The sequence below is a fragment of the Jaculus jaculus genome, chromosome 2, assembly GCF_020740685.1.
Source record: "Jaculus jaculus isolate mJacJac1 chromosome 2, mJacJac1.mat.Y.cur, whole genome shotgun sequence".
In the NCBI taxonomy this organism is placed as follows: domain Eukaryota; kingdom Metazoa; phylum Chordata; class Mammalia; order Rodentia; family Dipodidae; genus Jaculus; species Jaculus jaculus.
The window spans coordinates 49,693,507-49,711,349 of NC_059103.1; the positions used below are offsets into that span (position 1 = coordinate 49,693,507).

General features: G+C 39.4%; 1 protein-coding gene across 11 annotated transcripts in view; it reads left to right on the forward strand.

Moving 5' to 3' along the window:
- Positions 1 to 17,843, forward strand: part of Piezo2 (piezo type mechanosensitive ion channel component 2) — a 428,243-nt gene that overhangs the window by 296,641 nt on the left and 113,759 nt on the right. For 10 of the 11 annotated variants that reach the window (XM_045144701.1, XM_045144707.1, XM_045144708.1 and 7 more), the window contains exons 10-12: positions 1,529 to 1,567; positions 2,393 to 2,531; positions 13,532 to 13,680. In XM_045144701.1, the coding sequence (XP_045000636.1) occupies positions 1,529 to 1,567; positions 2,393 to 2,531; positions 13,532 to 13,680 (327 nt within the window). The remainder of the gene's footprint in view (positions 1 to 1,528; positions 1,568 to 2,392; positions 2,532 to 13,531; positions 13,681 to 17,843) is intronic. The other variant, XM_045144703.1, reaches the window with a different exon arrangement.

The window sequence follows — 17,843 nt, forward strand, 5'->3', positions numbered from 1 at the left end:
TGTATATGCGTAGGTGTGAGCATGGTTCTGTGTGTGCAGGTGTATGTGTGTGTGCGAGTGTGTGTGCAGGTGTACGTGTGTGAGCGAGTGTGTGTGCAGGAGTACACATGTGCAGGTGGAGTTCAGAAGACATCATGTGTCATTTTTTGGGAATGCAGTCTGTCTTTACTTGAAAGAGTCTTTCACTGGCCTGAAATTCATCAACTAGGCTGTATTTACTGGACACTGAGCCTGAGGGATCCTCTTCTCTCCATTCCCCAGTGCTAGGATTACAGGCATGAGCCACCATACCTGGCTTTGTTTTAATGTGCGTTCATAGGATCAAACTTAGGTTCTCATACTTGTAAAGCAAGCACTTTGTTGTCTGAGCTATTTCTCTAGCCCTTAAAATGCTTTTTAAATACCACATAATGGAATGCGTCAGTAGTTCATGGGGCAGTGTTAACTATTTGAACCAACAGCTTCAACGTTAGCATTGCCTGACACAACAACGCATAGGTAAAAAGACCCACTCAAAATGTGAGGTAGGTCCAGGGGAAAGTTCACTTAGGTGGCTTCAGATTCCACTCTGAAATTCGCCCTTATGATAACCACTAGGTAAATTTGGTGTCAACCCAAAGAAGACTGCTTGTAACTATCTGAATAGATGAGGAAAGTACTTATTCCATCTCCAAATGTATTTCTTGTGAAGCCAGATATTCCTCATATACTCACCTAAAGCAGCAAACCATAGCAGACTAAAGCAGAAACAGATATGAGAATACAGTTACTGACTACCTGTCACACATTTAAAATATATGAAAAAGTATAAGACAACAGCATTCTTCAGAATTTGGTATATATATATATATATATATATATATATGTATATATATATATATATATATACATTTGTATGTATATATATATATGATTAATCTGTACTAATGTGCTAGCATATAATGGGATTCTTATTTTTAATGAACTGATACATAGCTACCTTTAAAAGCCTCAGTTTCAATTTTTGAGACACTCATATTTTAAAATGTGAGTCCTGACTCCAAAACGTTGTAGAGCCATTTTTGTCCTAATTATTATTTGAGAGAACCCCAGACCACTTGGCACTAAATGGTCAAAAAGTACAGTCATATAATAATTATTTGGTTGTGCAGAATATACAAATATTAGTCAAGTAACCTCTGTATAAATCAATATGTCTTTTTATTAACAGACTCTTCTTTCTTGAGAAATACTTTCAAAATTCTACAGATATGTCAAAAAGTTTAAGGAGCATACAATTAAGTACCTTAGACTATCAGAAAAAAATAATTTCCAAAAGTTTATGTTCCTGTTGCTTATTTGTTGTCATCACTAAAAAATAAGCATCCAGTTCTTGTAATTCCTTTTATATGTTGCATGGCAATTTTAACCTATGGGCATCCAACCTGTGAGAAATGAGTAAGTGTGTTGAGAAATGTATGGATACATGTGTAAGTTATACTGCTTCCAGCTTACCAATTAACATGCTGTCCTGCATTGCTTTTTGCAGCTTTTATCCATGACCCAAGATGACTACAAACCATCTGATGTTAGTATATCCTTAGAATTATCATTTATGCTTACCTACCTGACTTAAAAGTGACAAGTGGAGTTAGATCCTTTGGATATGTTTGAAATATCTATAAAGTTTCTATAAGTTTGTTCCTTTTGCAGAAGTTGCATCTGGTTTAGTATGATTAAAAAGTGCTGATTCATATAATATGAGACTGAATGTAATGTACAAAATACATTTACATTTTGAAAATCTGTGAGTGGGGCTGGTTTTTAAGCATTTTGTTCTGTAGGTATGTTAATTATTATATAAATAGAAAGTCTTTTAAGTAAATGTTTATATTTATCTAATAAAATATAATGCCAGAGAGTCACAGGTGGAAAACAACACAGGTATTTGCACTTAATGAGCTACAGCCTTGCAATTAATGCATCTCACCTGAGAACTAGAGGACATTTGCTAAGCCCTGTACAGAGACTGTGGAATTTGGGGCAGGAGCAAAGTGGTTTTAGGCACAGGGAAGCATGGAGAACCAGGCAGCCTGAGAGCTGAGACTGGAGAACTCAGGCCAGGCCATGAAAGACTGTGCAAGTCTCTCACACAAGTTTGGACTTGATAGAAAAGACAAGGAACACACCACGATCGGGCGCACATGTTATTATGACCAGTCTATGGGAGCCCAATTTGGAAGAGGGGGACTCCAGGCTTCATCTTAATAAAATATTTGGGTAATTGACTAAATCATTCACCTTCCAGTCAAATCTTCCTTTTTGTGTTATGTGTGGAGTGTGGCAGGAAAGGAGCTCCTGCCGGGAGGGCAGACGGCACTCATGGTTGTCCTCTTCCTACGCTCCCTGACAGGGCCTGCTGGTGACCGTGAACGGCAACCCCGTGGACTACCACACCATCCACCCCAGTCTGCCCATCGAGAATGGCCCTGCAAAGGCTGACCTGTACTCCACCCCTCAGTACCGATGGGAGCCCTCCGAGGAGTCCTCAGGTAGGCCAGCCTAGCATGAGGGTACAGGTCACACCCAGGCCTGCGTTTCCCTCTTATTCATAAGCTTGGCATTTCTCTTTGATTCTTGTTTGATTTGGTTCTTTGAATTTTTCAAATAGAAATATTGTCATCCATGGTCAGTATAATTAAGCTCATTTTTGTGAGTTCTACCTGTATTTTGCACCAACGTGTTGCTGTTTGTGCTGTGTCCTTTAATCTAACACAGGAAACATAAAGTAAAAAAAAAAAAAAAAAACTTAAACATGTTTGGGGTTTTTTTTTTTGTTTGTTTGTTTGTTTTTGTTTTTCAAGGTAGAGTCTCACTCTAGCCCAGGCTGACCTGGAATTTACTATATAGTCTCAGCATGGCCTCAAACTCACGGTGATCCACCTAGCTCTGCCTCCCAAGGGCTGGGAACATGTTAACATTTTTGAGACAAGAGTATCACTATGTAGCCCTGACTGGCCTGGAAATTGCTATGTAGACCAGGTTACTCTCAAACATGTAGAAAAGTCTTCCTGCCTCTGCCTCCCAAGTGCTGGGATTATAGGCATGAGCCACCACACTTGGTAACATGTTAACTTTTTTATAGTATTAAGCCTATGTATGTGGGTATGTCTGTCTATGTATGTATGTATCTATCTATCTATCTATCATCTGTCATCCACTTATTTACTGGTTTCATAGCTTTTCTGGTTAACTTTTTAAAAATATTTTTTGTTTATTTTTATTTAGTTATTTGAAAATGACAGAGAGAGAAAGAGGCAGATAGAGAGAGAGAGAGAGCATGGGTACGTCAGGGCCTCCAGCCGCTGTGCCCCCTTGTGCATCTGGCTAATGTGGGTCCTCGGGACTCGAGCCTCAAACCAGGGTCCTTAGGCTTCACAGGCAAGTGCTTAACCACTAAGCCATCTCTCCAGTCCCTGGTTAACTTTTTAAACAATCTTTTTAAAATGTGTCGTGGGGAGGGTTGTTCTGTTTTTGACATTTGTTCATTAGATATAAGAGAGAGCTGGGAAATTCTCCAATCCCAGTAAGAGGGAGTGACCAGAATCACAGAATAAAATGAAGGGCCTTAGTAACAGAAATTTTAAAGAGACAAAAATGGGTGTTGGGTGGGGGGAACAACCAACAATTGTTCAGATTATCAGCAGAGAGAGGAAAGACTTCTGAAATCCCTCTGCTTCCCTCTCAGCAGTGAGGGTGGTGGGGTGGCTCCTGCTGAGTTGGTAGCTTGTCAACCTCAGACCCTCTAAGAAACAGTCTCTGGGAAAGCTTAGTGCAAGTGTCACAGAATCATGTACTACAACTGGACAAGGAAAATACCTCTAGACTGTGGGGAAGATGCTGTACTCAGGATCCAGCAGTAGGAAACCTAGTCAGAGCCAGAATCTGCATGGGATATAGACACAGGGTCCAAATGTACACAACAGACATCTGGAAGGAACACCCAGGGCAAAGTCCACCATGTACAACTGAACCCCTGAAGGACTGCCCAGAAGTGTGACCAGCACCTGTGACCCAATCCTTGAAGGACCACACAGGAGTGTGATGGCATATGACAACTCAGGAAGAAACACCAAGAATCAAGGCTGGAAATGGCAAGCAGGCAAGAGACTGAATTCAGACTCTATACCCCACCCACTTCTCTCCCGTTCACATTTATTCCTCTTTTATTTTAACACGCAATATCAATTTAACAGGACAGTGAGCTAGCTGTGTCCTGTCCTGCTCTGTTTTCCTTTTCTCTCTCCCACCTCTAGACCATCTCAACAACAACAAAAAGCTAGTGTATTCTCTATGATCATTATTGGAGCATTTCTAGAAATCGATAGCAAGAAAAATAGCAGAACTCGTGGAGATTGAACAATACTACTGAATTATGAATGGGTCATAGAAGAAATCAAGAATGAAATGAACTCCTAAATCAAAGGAAAATGAATACACAAAATACAAAAATCATGGAGTAAAATGAAGGCAATCATGAGCTGAAGAGATGGCTTAGCGGTTAAAGCACTTGCCTGTGAAGCCTAAGGACCCGCATTTGACTCTCCAGATCCCACATAAGCCAGGTGTACAAGGTGGCACAAGGCCACATGCACAAGTGCTCGAGGTGGAGCACGCATCTGGAGTTCAATTACAGTGGTTGAAGGTCCCATCATGACAATTCTTTATCCCTCCCTTTCTTTCTCTTTCTCTCTCTCTCAATCAGAGAGAGCTCAAAGAAAGAACTGAATGTTCCCATTAGGTCCTTGGGAAAGCAATAACTACCTACCAAAAATCAGTATACAGAAGGAAAGTATTAAGGTTGGGAAAGAACTTAATGAAATGTATGTGACAAAAAAAAAAATGAAGCATCAATGAGACAAAGAATTTGAAAAGATAAATAAGTTTTTATTTATTTATTTATTTATTTACAAGGAGATAGAAGATAGAAAATAGGTGCACCAGGGCCTCTAGCTATTGCAAACAAGCTCCAGATGCATGCATCTCTTCAGTATATGGCTTACATGGATCCTGGGAAATCAAACCTGGGTCCTTTGGCTTCACAGGCAAACACCTTAACTGCTAAGTCATTTCTCCAGCACAGGATAAACAATTTTGACAAACCCTTAACCAAACTGACAAAAAGAAAGGGGAGACCCAAATTAATAAATAAAATTCAAGTTGAAAAGGAACACATTTTTACACAAGATATCAAATGAAACTCAGAAAACCATTAATACTTATCTAAAAAAAAAAAATTCCATTAACTTGGAAAACTTTTTTAAAAAGGATGAATTGCTAGAAGTGCATGACCTACAAAATTAAACTATTGAAACAAATCTGTAAGAAGCAATGAGAATTAGGAAGTAATATGAAATCTCCCAGCTATAAAAAGTCTAAGCGCAGGGCTAGAGAAATGGCTTAGCAGTTAAGGCGTTTGCCTGCAAAGCCAAAGAACCTCGTTTCAACTCTCCAGGACCCATGTAAGTCAGATAAAGAAGGTGGCAAATGTGTCTGGAGTTCGTTTGCAGTGGCTGAAGACCCTGGCGCACCCATTCTCTCTCTCTCCCTCTCTCTCTCTCTCTCTCTCTCTCTCTCTCTCTCTCTCTCTCTCTCCCCCTCTCTCCCTCTCTCTCTCTCTCTCTCTCTCTCTTCCTCTCTTCCTCCCTCCTTCCCTCTTTCTCTCTCACTCTCTCAAATAAATAACAATAAAAAAAAGTCTAGGCTCAGATGGATTCTAGCAGACCTAGAAAAAACTAATACCAGTGCTTCTCAAGCAAGCCATTCCATAAAATAAAAAGGAAAAAAAGGTACATAATTGTTTTTATGAAGCCAATATTATCCTGAAACAAAAACCATATAAAGATACAACAAAAAAGAAATGTATAGACCCATCTCTGATGAACATAAGTGCCAAAACTCTCAATAAAATTCATATGTTTCTCTATTTTTTATTTGCCTGGATGACCTGTCCACTGGTGAGAGTGGGTTATTTATATCACCCACTGCTTTGTGCTAGAGTTAATATGTAGTTTTACCTCTAAGAGTGTTTTATGAAATTGGATATTCCTGTACTGGGTGTGTATATGTTAAAATTATAATATCATCTTTATGACTGTGCCCTCAGTAGATATCAAGTGACCTTATTTCCCTCCTCTGTCTAGTTTTGTCTTAAAGCTGATTTTTCCAGGTATTATAACAGCAGCACTGCCTATTTCCCAACCACATTTGCTTAGGAAATGTTTCCTCAGCCTTTCACCTTAAAGTAGCATCTGCTTTGACAGTAAGGTGAGTTTCCCGAAGACCACAAATAACTGGATTCTGTCGTTTAATTCCATCAGCTAGGCTATGTCCCTTTTCAACATTTTTATTTATTGATTTGCAAGGAGAGAAAGAGAGAATGCATGCCAGGGTTTCTAGCCATTGCAAATGAACTCCAGACACATGTGCCACTTTGTGCATCTAGCTTTATGTGGGTACTGGGGAACTGAACCCCAGTCATTAGGCTTTGCAGGCAAGTGCCTTAACCACTGAGACACCTCTCTAGTCCCTAGTCTGTGTCTTTTGAATGGGGAATTAAAGTATGGCCTGAAGGCACTAAGGATGATAGAGCTCCACAAAGATGAAGGATGGCCAAAGGCTCTCAGTATGCAGAGTTCCCTGGAGATGAAAGGCAAGCAAAACGCTCTCAGGTCAACAGGTGAGTTTCTACACGTGAGAACTACAGCAGCCGCTAAGGCAGTGGTGACCTTGCCTTCTCCAGAGGTCATAGAAGTGATATTCTTATTCTCCCAACCCATGTTCAGAGTTGTGGCAGGTGGTATTCAGGGATGGGAGAAGCCTCCTCCTTCTTCCTCCTAAATATTGATGTTCATGCCCATGGAACAGTGTTGTTCTTAGCCTTGATTACAGTAGGCAGATGTCAATAGAGGGATGTGTAGCTGGCAAAAGTGCTGAGATAAGTGACTAGCGTGTGCTCAACCCTAAGTGGAATATCTATATCACCCCTCCAAGGCTCAGGGAATATTGTGGAAGAGGTCCCAGAAAGATGTAAGAGCCAGAGGATGGGGAGGAGTGCTGTGGAATGCTGTCTGTGGACATAGTGTGGCTATCACTCTCATACCTGTACAAGTTTGAAGTTGTCAACATTCTATCATGGGACTCCACTCCTCCCAGAGTACCTATCAGTAGTTAAGATTTGTAGAGGACAGGAGTCATGTCCTTTTATGGTATAGCCACCGTTAATTTGTCCATACTCCAGTGACTAACCCAGTCCCACACCCATGCCCATGCACGCAATCTTAATTTAACTCAGTGGGTCACAAAAAATGCATAAAAATAGTAAGGGGATTATATATCAAGATGGGTTTTAATGGGAACAGGAAGGGAATAAGAGAAGGTAATGGGGTAAATGTGATAAAAGTATATTATAAACATGTATGAAATTATAACAAAATAAAATAAAAACACAAATGAAATAAATCACATGAATTGACTCAAGGGCATAAATTACATGATCATCTCAATAAATTCAGAAATGGGTTTTGAAAAATCTCCAAAATTCCTTCATGATAAAAGTCCTGAAGTGATGGACTATGAGGGCTATAGATAACATTATTCTAAATACAGATAACCTCAAAATATTTTTACTAATATCAAGGACCAGGCAAGGGTCTCTGCTTTTTCCGTGTTTATTTGATATAGTACCTGAAGTCTTAGCCAGAGAAATAAGACAAGAGAAATAGATTAAAGACTTACAATTTTTAAAAGGAAGAACTCAAAGTATGATTATTTACAGATGATATTGTTCTGTATACAAAAGACTCTAAAACTCCACCAGAAAACTTTTTAGAGCTGATAGACACTTTTAGCAAATTGGCAGTATTAAAGAATAAGATATAAAATTAGTAGACTTCCTATATAGTAATAACAAATATGCTTAGAAAAAAATCTAGAAACCAATTCCAGTCAAAATTGTCTCCAAAAAAAAAAAAAAAAAAAAAAAACCTTGGATACCTAAACAATAAAGTGAAAAAAATCTACAGTGAAAACTTTAAAACACTAAGGAACAAAACTGAAGAAACTCTAGGAGATGGAAAGACCTCTTATGCTCATGGATTGAAAGAATTAATATCATGGAAATGGCTATATTATCAAAAACAATTTAAAAAGTCAGTGCTATTGCTGGCAAAATTCTAATGCCACTTGTCAAAAATAGAAAAGGCAATCTTAAAATCCATATGGGAGCACAGATAGCCAAAGCAATCCTGAGCAAAAAAAAAGACAATGCTGATCTCCAGCAGCCTGGCTGGAGGAGGTGACTCTGGGGGGAGATCTGAAATCAAGCTCAAAAGTGTCAGGGGGGAGGGAGGGAATTACCATGGGATATTTTTTATAATCATGGAAACTGCTAATAAAAATTTAAAAATTAAAAAAAAAATTATTATTTGAGGCAGAGAGAGAGGGAGAGAGAGAAGGAGAGAGAATGGGTGCACCAGGTCCTCTAGCCACTGTAAACAAACTCCAGACTCATGTGCCACCTTGTGCATCTGGCTTACATGGGACATGGAGAATTGAACCTGAGTCCTAGGCTTCACAGGCAAGCACCTTAACCGCTAAGCCATCTTTCCAGCCCTACAGTAAGAACTTTAACACAGATATGTCTTTGAGTTGTAATGCTAACTGCACCTTCTTATACAAGCCAGTTAGTCCACAGATGCCATTTCAATTTATGAAAATTGGGGAGAGTAATTATCTTACTTGTACTGTCTTCCCCACACACTTGAGACACTTAACTATAAGGCAGAGACTCAATAATAATATTGCACACATTTATGTATAATATTTACTATTCTTAATAATAAATGCTATAAACTAACCAGGTGTGGTGGTGCACGCCTTTAATCCCAGAACTTGGGAGGCAGAGGTAGGAGGATTGTCATGAGTTCGAGGCCACCCTGAGACTACATCATGAATTCCAGGTCAGCCTGAGCTAGAATGAGACCCTACCTCAAATAACCAAAATAATAATAATAAATGTTATAAATATTGTGAGGATGTAAGTTAGTAGGTATAATATTCATTCAACAGATAATTAATAAGCATTTATTATGTGTCAGCCCCTCAAGCAGGTTGTTGTGTTGATTGAAAAGAAGCTAAAAGTTGGATGGATTCACTGAGTTACTGTGAGAGGTAATTGCTAAGGAGCTAAAATTTATCTTTGTCAGCAGATTGGAAAAATCCCAAAGAAGGAACTGTCCAGAAAGTGCCCGAAGAAGGGACAATAAGAAGGAAAGACAGTTTAGGCTAAAACAAAATAAAATGGAGTTCATTGTTAGGGTGGCCTGACTACAGAAATGATTGATATGCAAATTGCCACATCTTGTTCGTTCACTCTCCCCTTGGCTATGAAAACTGTAAAATGGAAATAAAATCTCAGCTTGACCCAGAAAAAAAAAAAAAGTATCCTGAGTTTCCGGGGTCCTGTTTGCTGCCAGTTTGTGCTTTCTGCTTTTGGGGTTTGCTGGCTGTTGGTGGTTTCTCTCTTCCACCATTATGGAACTTCCCATGGATCTTGAAATAAATCCCTTCCTCCCATAAAGAAAGGACAATGCTAGAAGCATCACCATACCTGGCTTCAAGTTACACTTCAGAGACATAAAGACATAAACACCATGGCACTGGCACAAAACTGAACACTTAAATCTATGAAGTATAATAGAAAACAAAGATGTACTTACAGCCACCTGATTTTTGACAAATATGCCAAAAACATACATTGGAAAAAAAATCAGCCAAATGGTTCTGGAAAAAGTGGGCATCTACATTTTGAGGAATGAAACTAGATCTCCATCTCTTACCCTGTTAAAAAAAAAAAATAACCCTAAATGTATCAAAGATGATGTGGTACTTGAAACTCTGAAACTGTTAGAGGAAAAAAAGTAGAGGGAGGGGAAGGAACATTTCAAGATACAGGCAGAGGCAAGACTTTCTGAATAGGATTTTTGTCACTCAAGAAATAATACCAATATTTGACAATTGAAAATACATGAAATTAGCTTCTGCATAGCTAAGAAAACAAGTAACTGAGTGAAGAAAATACCTACAAAATGGAAGAAAATCTTTGCTATCTATTCATCTGACAGAGAATTAATACATACACGGGGTCCAAGAAACTAACTATGAGAAATCAAATCATCAATAAATGATCAGTTCCCCAAATCTGAAATACAAATGCCAATAAACATGAAGAAAACCTCAGTAACCAACAGAAAAATTAAAATTAATACTACATTGAAATTTCATATTGCTCAGTCAGAAGGGCAGTCATTCAGAAAGATAGTAATCCTGGTGAGGATGTAGACAATTAGATACCTTATGCACTGCAGGCAGGAATGTAAACTAGTTCAGCCACTATGGAAATCAATAGGGAGATTCCTCAACAAAATAAAAATACATCTACCATAAAACCCACTATTTCGCCCAGTATACCACTCCTGAATATTTGCCCAGAGGAATCCAACTCAATGTATAACAGGGTTACTTCCACATCCAAATTTATTGCAGCATTATTCACACAGCTAAACTGTGGAACTAACATCGGTACCCAACAACAGAAGAATGGATAAACAAAATGTGGTATAATATTTTTTCAGCCTGGAAGAAAAACAGATATTTCATTTGCAGGAAAACAGATGCAACAGTAGATAATCATACAAAGCAAATTAATGCAATCTCAGAAAAATAAATATGTAGGTTATGCTCATTTGTGATTCCTACACTTTATATAAATACATAATTCATGTACATGTATATAGTATGAAAGCAGAAGTGAGACTACCTAGGGGAGCAAATGGGGATAATGAGAGGGAAGAGAGGTGAGAGTGGATAGGCAAAGGTAAAGGAGGAAATATGCTCAACATTATTATAAATTTGTATGAAAATGGCCTTACATACACAATACCATGTACGATGAATATAAACAAGGAAATTTAAAAACATGAATAAGTTAAAAAAAATAAGACCAGAAGGAAAGGATAACATCCTTAGATATGGCAAATTAATAGTCTGCAGCTGAGATTCGCCCCTGCCACTTGACTTTGATTTGCCCAGCATTTTGTTTGGTTAACCTAGATAGTTGACCAATTGAATATCTGGTCTAGACATGGAAATTTCTGGAATCATTATGAGATTGTCCTTAAGGCAATGGTTGGCTGGATCTCTCTTGCCATTTCCTGCCATGGTAGTAATAATCACCAATTCATAAAGACAGAATTAGCTGAACTTTGAGAAGAAAGAATAGCAGAATCTTTGTAAGCATGCATGTGCTATAGTGTACAATCAGGCTGAAAGGGGCTCTTTTGACACACAGCAGAGTGACTGCAAAATTATAGCAAGTATTTCTCTCTATTTTGTGGACTCAGAGTTAAAATAGGCCAACATGCTGTGTTTGGTGAGCCCAGCTTGCTAATTTGCATCAATGATACATTAAGCTTTCTCTGGGGACCTTTGGCATAATTCCTTTCAGGCCCATTCTGATATTCTGTTCTTCATGATTTTTATCTGTATTTCCTGCAGTTGCCCTGAGAGTGCTTGTTCCTAACAAGACAGCCTACAATAGTCAGATTATCTCACAATTTTCAGTGAGGTTAGATCAAGGTCAGCTCCTGCCTTACACATACCCAGGCTGAACCTGTGAACTAACTCCATACAGTATGAAGCTACTGTTTGTTCCCACTCAGGCTGGAGCATGTGTGTGCTGTACTGTGCAGCCAGGCTGGAAGGGAGACATAGACGAACAAGAACAGGTAGAGCTTTCCTCAGTGTGATCTCCAGAGCAGAGCACAAGCACCAGAGAGTCCTAAAGGGCAGGATCCAAAAGTGGGCATTATGTGACATCTAGTGCTTCATGAGTTCAGGGTATAGTGAAGACACTCTTCTGTTTACACATGATGTATAGATCACAAGAACATCTAGATAGAACACAACTGCTAACAAGAATTGAACTTTAAAAAATAATAACAAATCCTGGAAAGTTTTAAAATCCACACAAACATTATCACATCCAGAGCAATAGCATAGCATGCTAGTAACCCTCAAATCCAATTCATTTAATGTTTTCATGATTGTCCATAACCCACACGAACCCTGGGCCTACCCAGTTCTAATGTTGGAGAAATGAATGATAAAGAGCTTCCACCTAAAGAAGCCTGACCTTGGGGGCCTGTGTAAGACAATATATGTGACCACTGGCTTATTCTTCATCTCATGATGTTCAAAAAAATCCTCCATGTGATAATCTATGTATAGGTAGCCCAGTTAATTTAAACAAGAAAGCAAGATGGGCATCTTACTCAGGGACTTACAATGAGCACTGTACAGCATCTCTGGGTCAAGCATCTGGGTGTGACTAGGCTCAAAGTTCTGAGTCATACTTCTGGCGGCAGCTCCTGTCTCCCCTGGAGGCCCACCTGGGAGAGGGCTCCTATTTCTGTGTCTGAGACCATTTGTATAACTACTAGCTGACTTCGGGTTCCTGTGACTCTTGACCAGCCCTGTCTCTCCACTGGGCAGTTACAACATGGCAGCTAGCACCTCTGAGAACAGGAGATTGAGGGAAGATGCCAGAGATAAAAGCCACAATCCTTTAATCTGCACCCCGAGGTGGGGAAGAGGGCTGGGACTGTCAGTGGTGGAAAGCTGCTTACCGTACACTAGTCCCTGTATTCAGTCCTCGGCATTGCCAAAACCAGCATGGAATCTGGGAAGTGACATTCCGTCACTTTCAGAGTGTTCTGTCTGTTGGAAGCTCATGACTCAAGGAGAGAGAGAGATACCTAAAGGTGTGAATAGCAGGATGTGGGCCTTTGGAAACCTTTAAAGGGTACTTCCCACAACCGTCTCCGAGGGAAATTTTCTTCACAGCGTTCCTGGACCCTAGATTCCATGACCCTCACCAATCAAAACTAAGGGTTTTATTTATTATTTATTTATTTATTGGATTCAAAAAAAAATTTATTTATTTGAGAGCAACAGACAGAGAGAGAAAGAGGCAGATACAGAGAGAAAGGGAGAATGGGCGCACCAGGGCCTCCAGCCACTGCAAACGAACTCCAGACGCATGCGCCCCCTTGTGCATCTGGCTCACGTGGGTCCTGGGGGATTGAGCCTCGAACCCGGGTCCTAGGCTTCACAGGCAAGCACTTAACTGCTAAGCCATCTCTCCAGCCCTATTTTTTGGTTTTTTGATGCAGAGTCTCACTGTAGCCCAGGCTGACCTGGAACTTACTCTGTAGCCCAGGCTAACCTCAAACTCATAGGGATTCTCCTACCTCAGCTTCTGAGCGCTGGGATTAAAGGTGTGTGCCACCATGTCCAACTTGGCTTAAGTTGTCAATAATGCCCAATGCCTGCATTAAAAGGCTGTGCCAAAATCACACTTGTGCTGCTCTGCAAGGGGCAATGATACAGATGTCACTTGTTTGCATAGTCACGTAATATTTTTTCCATCTAGAAAAGAAAGAAGATGAAGAGGACAAGAAAGATGAATCTGAAGAGGAAAGGAGCCAGGAGGAAAAAAGAAGTGTTAGAGTTCACGCCATGGTTTCTGTATTCCAGTTTATCATGAAGCAAAGTTACATCTGCGCCCTCATTGCTATGATGGTAAGTTCCCACACAGCCACCAGAAAGTAGGAGCAATGAGGCTGGCCCCTCCAGCCTCTCACAGCCGGTATAGGGACCATAATCTGCCCCAGGCCTTGGCAGACAGCAGTTGAATATGTTAATTTTTCATGGGATGTTTATACTGTAGACTGCAAAATCATGTCTTCTTCAATTCCACTTATCCTCCTTTTAAATATTAATACATTTTTCTCAAATTAGCTTAAGTCAATCAGTCCCCTATTTTGCCAACTTAATAGAACATATAGGATAGCTTATCTGCAGAATACTAAAGGTTTATATAGGCTAGCTTTATTTCTTTTTTGTAGAAGAACAGTAATACCTTATTATGGATTTGGGTAAGACTTTATCTATCTTAGCTGCAGTTTTACCAGTATTAAGTATCCAATTACCATGGTTCCCTTAGAGCCTCTTTGAATCAGAAACTTTTCATTTGGAAATGCTTTAACACTCATCTATCTCCAAACCATAGTTTCAAAATTGTCCTTTGGCTTATAGATAAAAGATAATGGAAGTTCTAATCCTTTCCTTTCCTGAAAACAAATTGTCTTTGGAGGATGTGATTTAGTTTTGAGAAACACAGTAATCTTTATTAAAACACACTTATCCAAATTCTGTGGCCCATGGTAAAAAGCCATGGGCACCTTTAATGATTTAAAAAAAAATAATAATAACAACATGGAGCAAGGCTTGATACCACAGACCTATAATGCTAGCTATTTAAGAGGCTGAGACAGAAGGATCAAAAGATCTAGGCCTACAATGAACTACAGTGAGTTCAAGGCCAGGCTGAGCAACTTGGCAAGATCCTGTCTCACAATTAAAAACAAAAAAAGGACTGGGGCTGTAAATTCAGTGGCAGAGTAGTTACTCACTACCTAGACACAGTTTAGCCCACAACCAAGTCTACTGTGGATGAGCCTGTGTAGATCCCAGCTTCAGGTAGTACTAATCAGAGACACCGCCTGTGTCGCAAGAGAAAGTTCCTCAAAATTAAAGATGAGGTGAGAGGTATTAAAGGCATGGGAAAGTGGAACTCATGTGATATGAAAGTAGAGGGACGAGCTGGAGAGATGGCTAAGTGATTAAGGCACTTGCCTACAAAGCCTAAGGAGCCAGGTTCAATTCCTCAGTACCCACATAAAGTCAGATGCACAAAATGGCACATTCATCTGGAGATCTTTGCAGCAGCTAGAGGCCCTGGTGCACACATCTCTCTCTCTCTCTCTCTCTCTCTCTCTCTCTCTCTCTCTCTCTCTCTCTCTCTCTCTTTCTCTCTTTCTCATGCTCTTTCTCCCTGAAAATAAATAAATAAAAATATTTTTTAAAAAGAAAGTAGAGGGACAGGAAATGGAAGGGTTTCAGTGTGGACAGAGGTGGAAGGATGAAGAAGAAGAACATTAACTAAAACTAAAGACATAAGAAAAAAGCACAAAGAAATCCACTATTTGATTTGCTAGTTAAAAATGTAATTTAAAAAGAGAGCTAGAACAGATGTACCCTGTGTGAGTGGATACTGCTACTTTCAAAAGCCATAGGTAACTATTGAAAAGTCTTAGTGAGTTGTGGGCCAAGGAAGCCCTGGATAAACCCCCCCACACACAAAAAAAAATACAAACATTGTCATTGTTTTTGGTTTTTCATTAGAACTAGAAGGTAAGACCCTATTGCTGAAGACTCCATTTGTTTCAGTAGCTACAAACACATTTAGCCAAACAACACCAGAGGCTCCTCCACTCGAGTTTATATGCCTTCCCAGCCACTGGCTTGCTAACTTGGATTTCAGTACCAGGCATGAATACTCTTCTGTGGAGTGGACCTCAGATCCAATCACAGAGCAAGTGGTTACTCCCATAACAATCACTATTACATAGGTAGACTCCTATTACCAGGCTGGCCAGTTGTATAGGTCACAGGGTCCACTGTTAGTCAAGAGTTGATGACTTTTCTCCCCCAAACAACCTACAAAGCACATTCTAGCATTGTAAATACTCAGCCGAGAGGGAGCTTCCACTCAGGTTTAGCTTGATTTGTCAGTGTCCTGCAACTGAGACATGTGATGTCTTCAGCAATAGGGTCTTACTATGTGTTTCTAGTAGGCAACCAGGATGTAGGACTTACTTTCATCATTGCCATGGGTTTTGGTGTGTTATGTTTTCCTTTTTAATAAATTATAGAAATGTTTTTATTTCCTGCTTGGTGTCTTCAGTGAATCATTCATTATTCAATAGTATGTTGTTTAATCTTTATGAGTTTGTGTATTTTCTGCAGTTTTACTTGTTTATTTCCAGTTTTATTTCATTGTGGTAAGATAGAATATAAGGAGTTATTTCAATTTCCATATACCTGCTAAGAATTGCATTGTGCACTAATATATAATCTGTTTTAGAGAAAGTTCCATGGGCTGATATAAAAATACATATTCTGTAGTGCTTGAATGGAATATTCTGTAATTGTTAGGTCCATTTGATAAACTCCAATATTTTGGTGCTTATTATTATATTTTTAATTTTTTGTTCATTTTTATTTATTTATTTGAGAGCGGCAGACAGAGAAAGAGTCAGAGAGAAAGAATGGGTGTGCCAGGGCTTCCAGCCACTGCAAATGAACTCCAGACGCATGTGCCCCCTTGTGCATCTGGCTAACGTGGGTCCTGGAGAATCAAGCCTTGAACTGGGGTCCTTAGGCTTCACAGGCAAGCACTTAACCACTAAGCCATCTCTCCATCCCCTCTACTTATTATTTTTAGATGATCTATTAGTGAGAACAGGATTTTGAAGTCACTCACTATAACGGTGTTAGGATCTCTGACTTTTTATCTACTAGAATTTGTCTTAAGGAGTTAGGTATACCTTTTGTTTGGTGTGTATATATTTAGAATTGTATTGGAATTTATCATTGTCTTCTTGATGGATTATTCCTTTAATCAGTATGAAGTGAATTTTTTTCTTTCTTGGTTAATTTTGGTCTGAAGTCTATTTTATCAGATAATAGAATAGCAACACCTGCTTATTGTCCTGTTTCTGTTTGCTTGAAATGTAGTTTTCTCTGTTCTTTCATGCTAAAGTAGTGTCTGTCTTTGAGGTTGAAGTGAGTTTCTTGAAGATACTTTAAGAGATGGATCCTGTTTTCTGATCTAATCTGTTAGTTTGTGTCTATTGATTCAGGAATGGCTACCATTAATATTCAAGCTCATTATTGAAAAGTGTGAATTAATCCCTGTCAGGTTAATGATTTTGTGGTGTTTCATGTTTTCTTAGTCATAATGTGTTTAACAACTGTTCTAGTATTCATTATTATGTCCCTTAGTGGTCATAAATTCCTTTACCTTGCTTTTATTATGGGAAGAAAGAAAGAAGAAAAGAAAGGAAGGAAGGAAGGAAGGAAGGAAGGAAGGAAGGAAGGAAGGAAGGAAGGAAGGAAGGAAGGAAGGAAGGAAGGAAGGAAGGAATTGTGCTGCTTTGGGGGGTTCAGTTGTGGTGATTCTTGGAGATGCTTTGTGGATGGGTGATCTCTGAAGTGATCTCAGTTCAACTGTAGCTGTGTCCAAACTCATGCACAGGACCCCAGGTTCAGTGGTAGAAACATCAGTGGCTCTGGAAGAGGAAGGGGTAAGTCACCAGGAGCAAAGAGCTGTAGGTGTGGGACCCTAGCTCCAATGGGGGAAATGTCAGCCGCACAGGAAGGAGAAGGGAGAGGGCACTAAGGAAAAGTTGCTGTCCCCAGACTCATGTGCAGGGCCTGGCTCCAATTACAGAAAAGGAGGTGTCCCAGGGCACTAGGGACAAGCTGCTGTGTGTGCCCAAACTCTCCTGGGGAACACTGGTTCCAAAGTCAGAAACATTGGCTCCAAACTCCACTATTTAAATGGAATTAATCCCACACTTTCTGGGTGCTTTCTGATATTTCCTCTACAAGCACATTTAAGCTGCAAGGAATCAAGGATTACTAAATATCAAACATATTATAAAGGTAATTTATATTTTGATTTTCAATTTATAAAAGATTTTTTGACATTTCTCTCTCTCTCTCCCTCTGTCTCTCTTTTTCTCTCAGCTAGGTAAGGTTTGATCTTTTACTTAAAGGAATTAAGCTTAAAATACAACTTTGAATACATATTTTGTTTCTTAATGGAAAAAAATCTC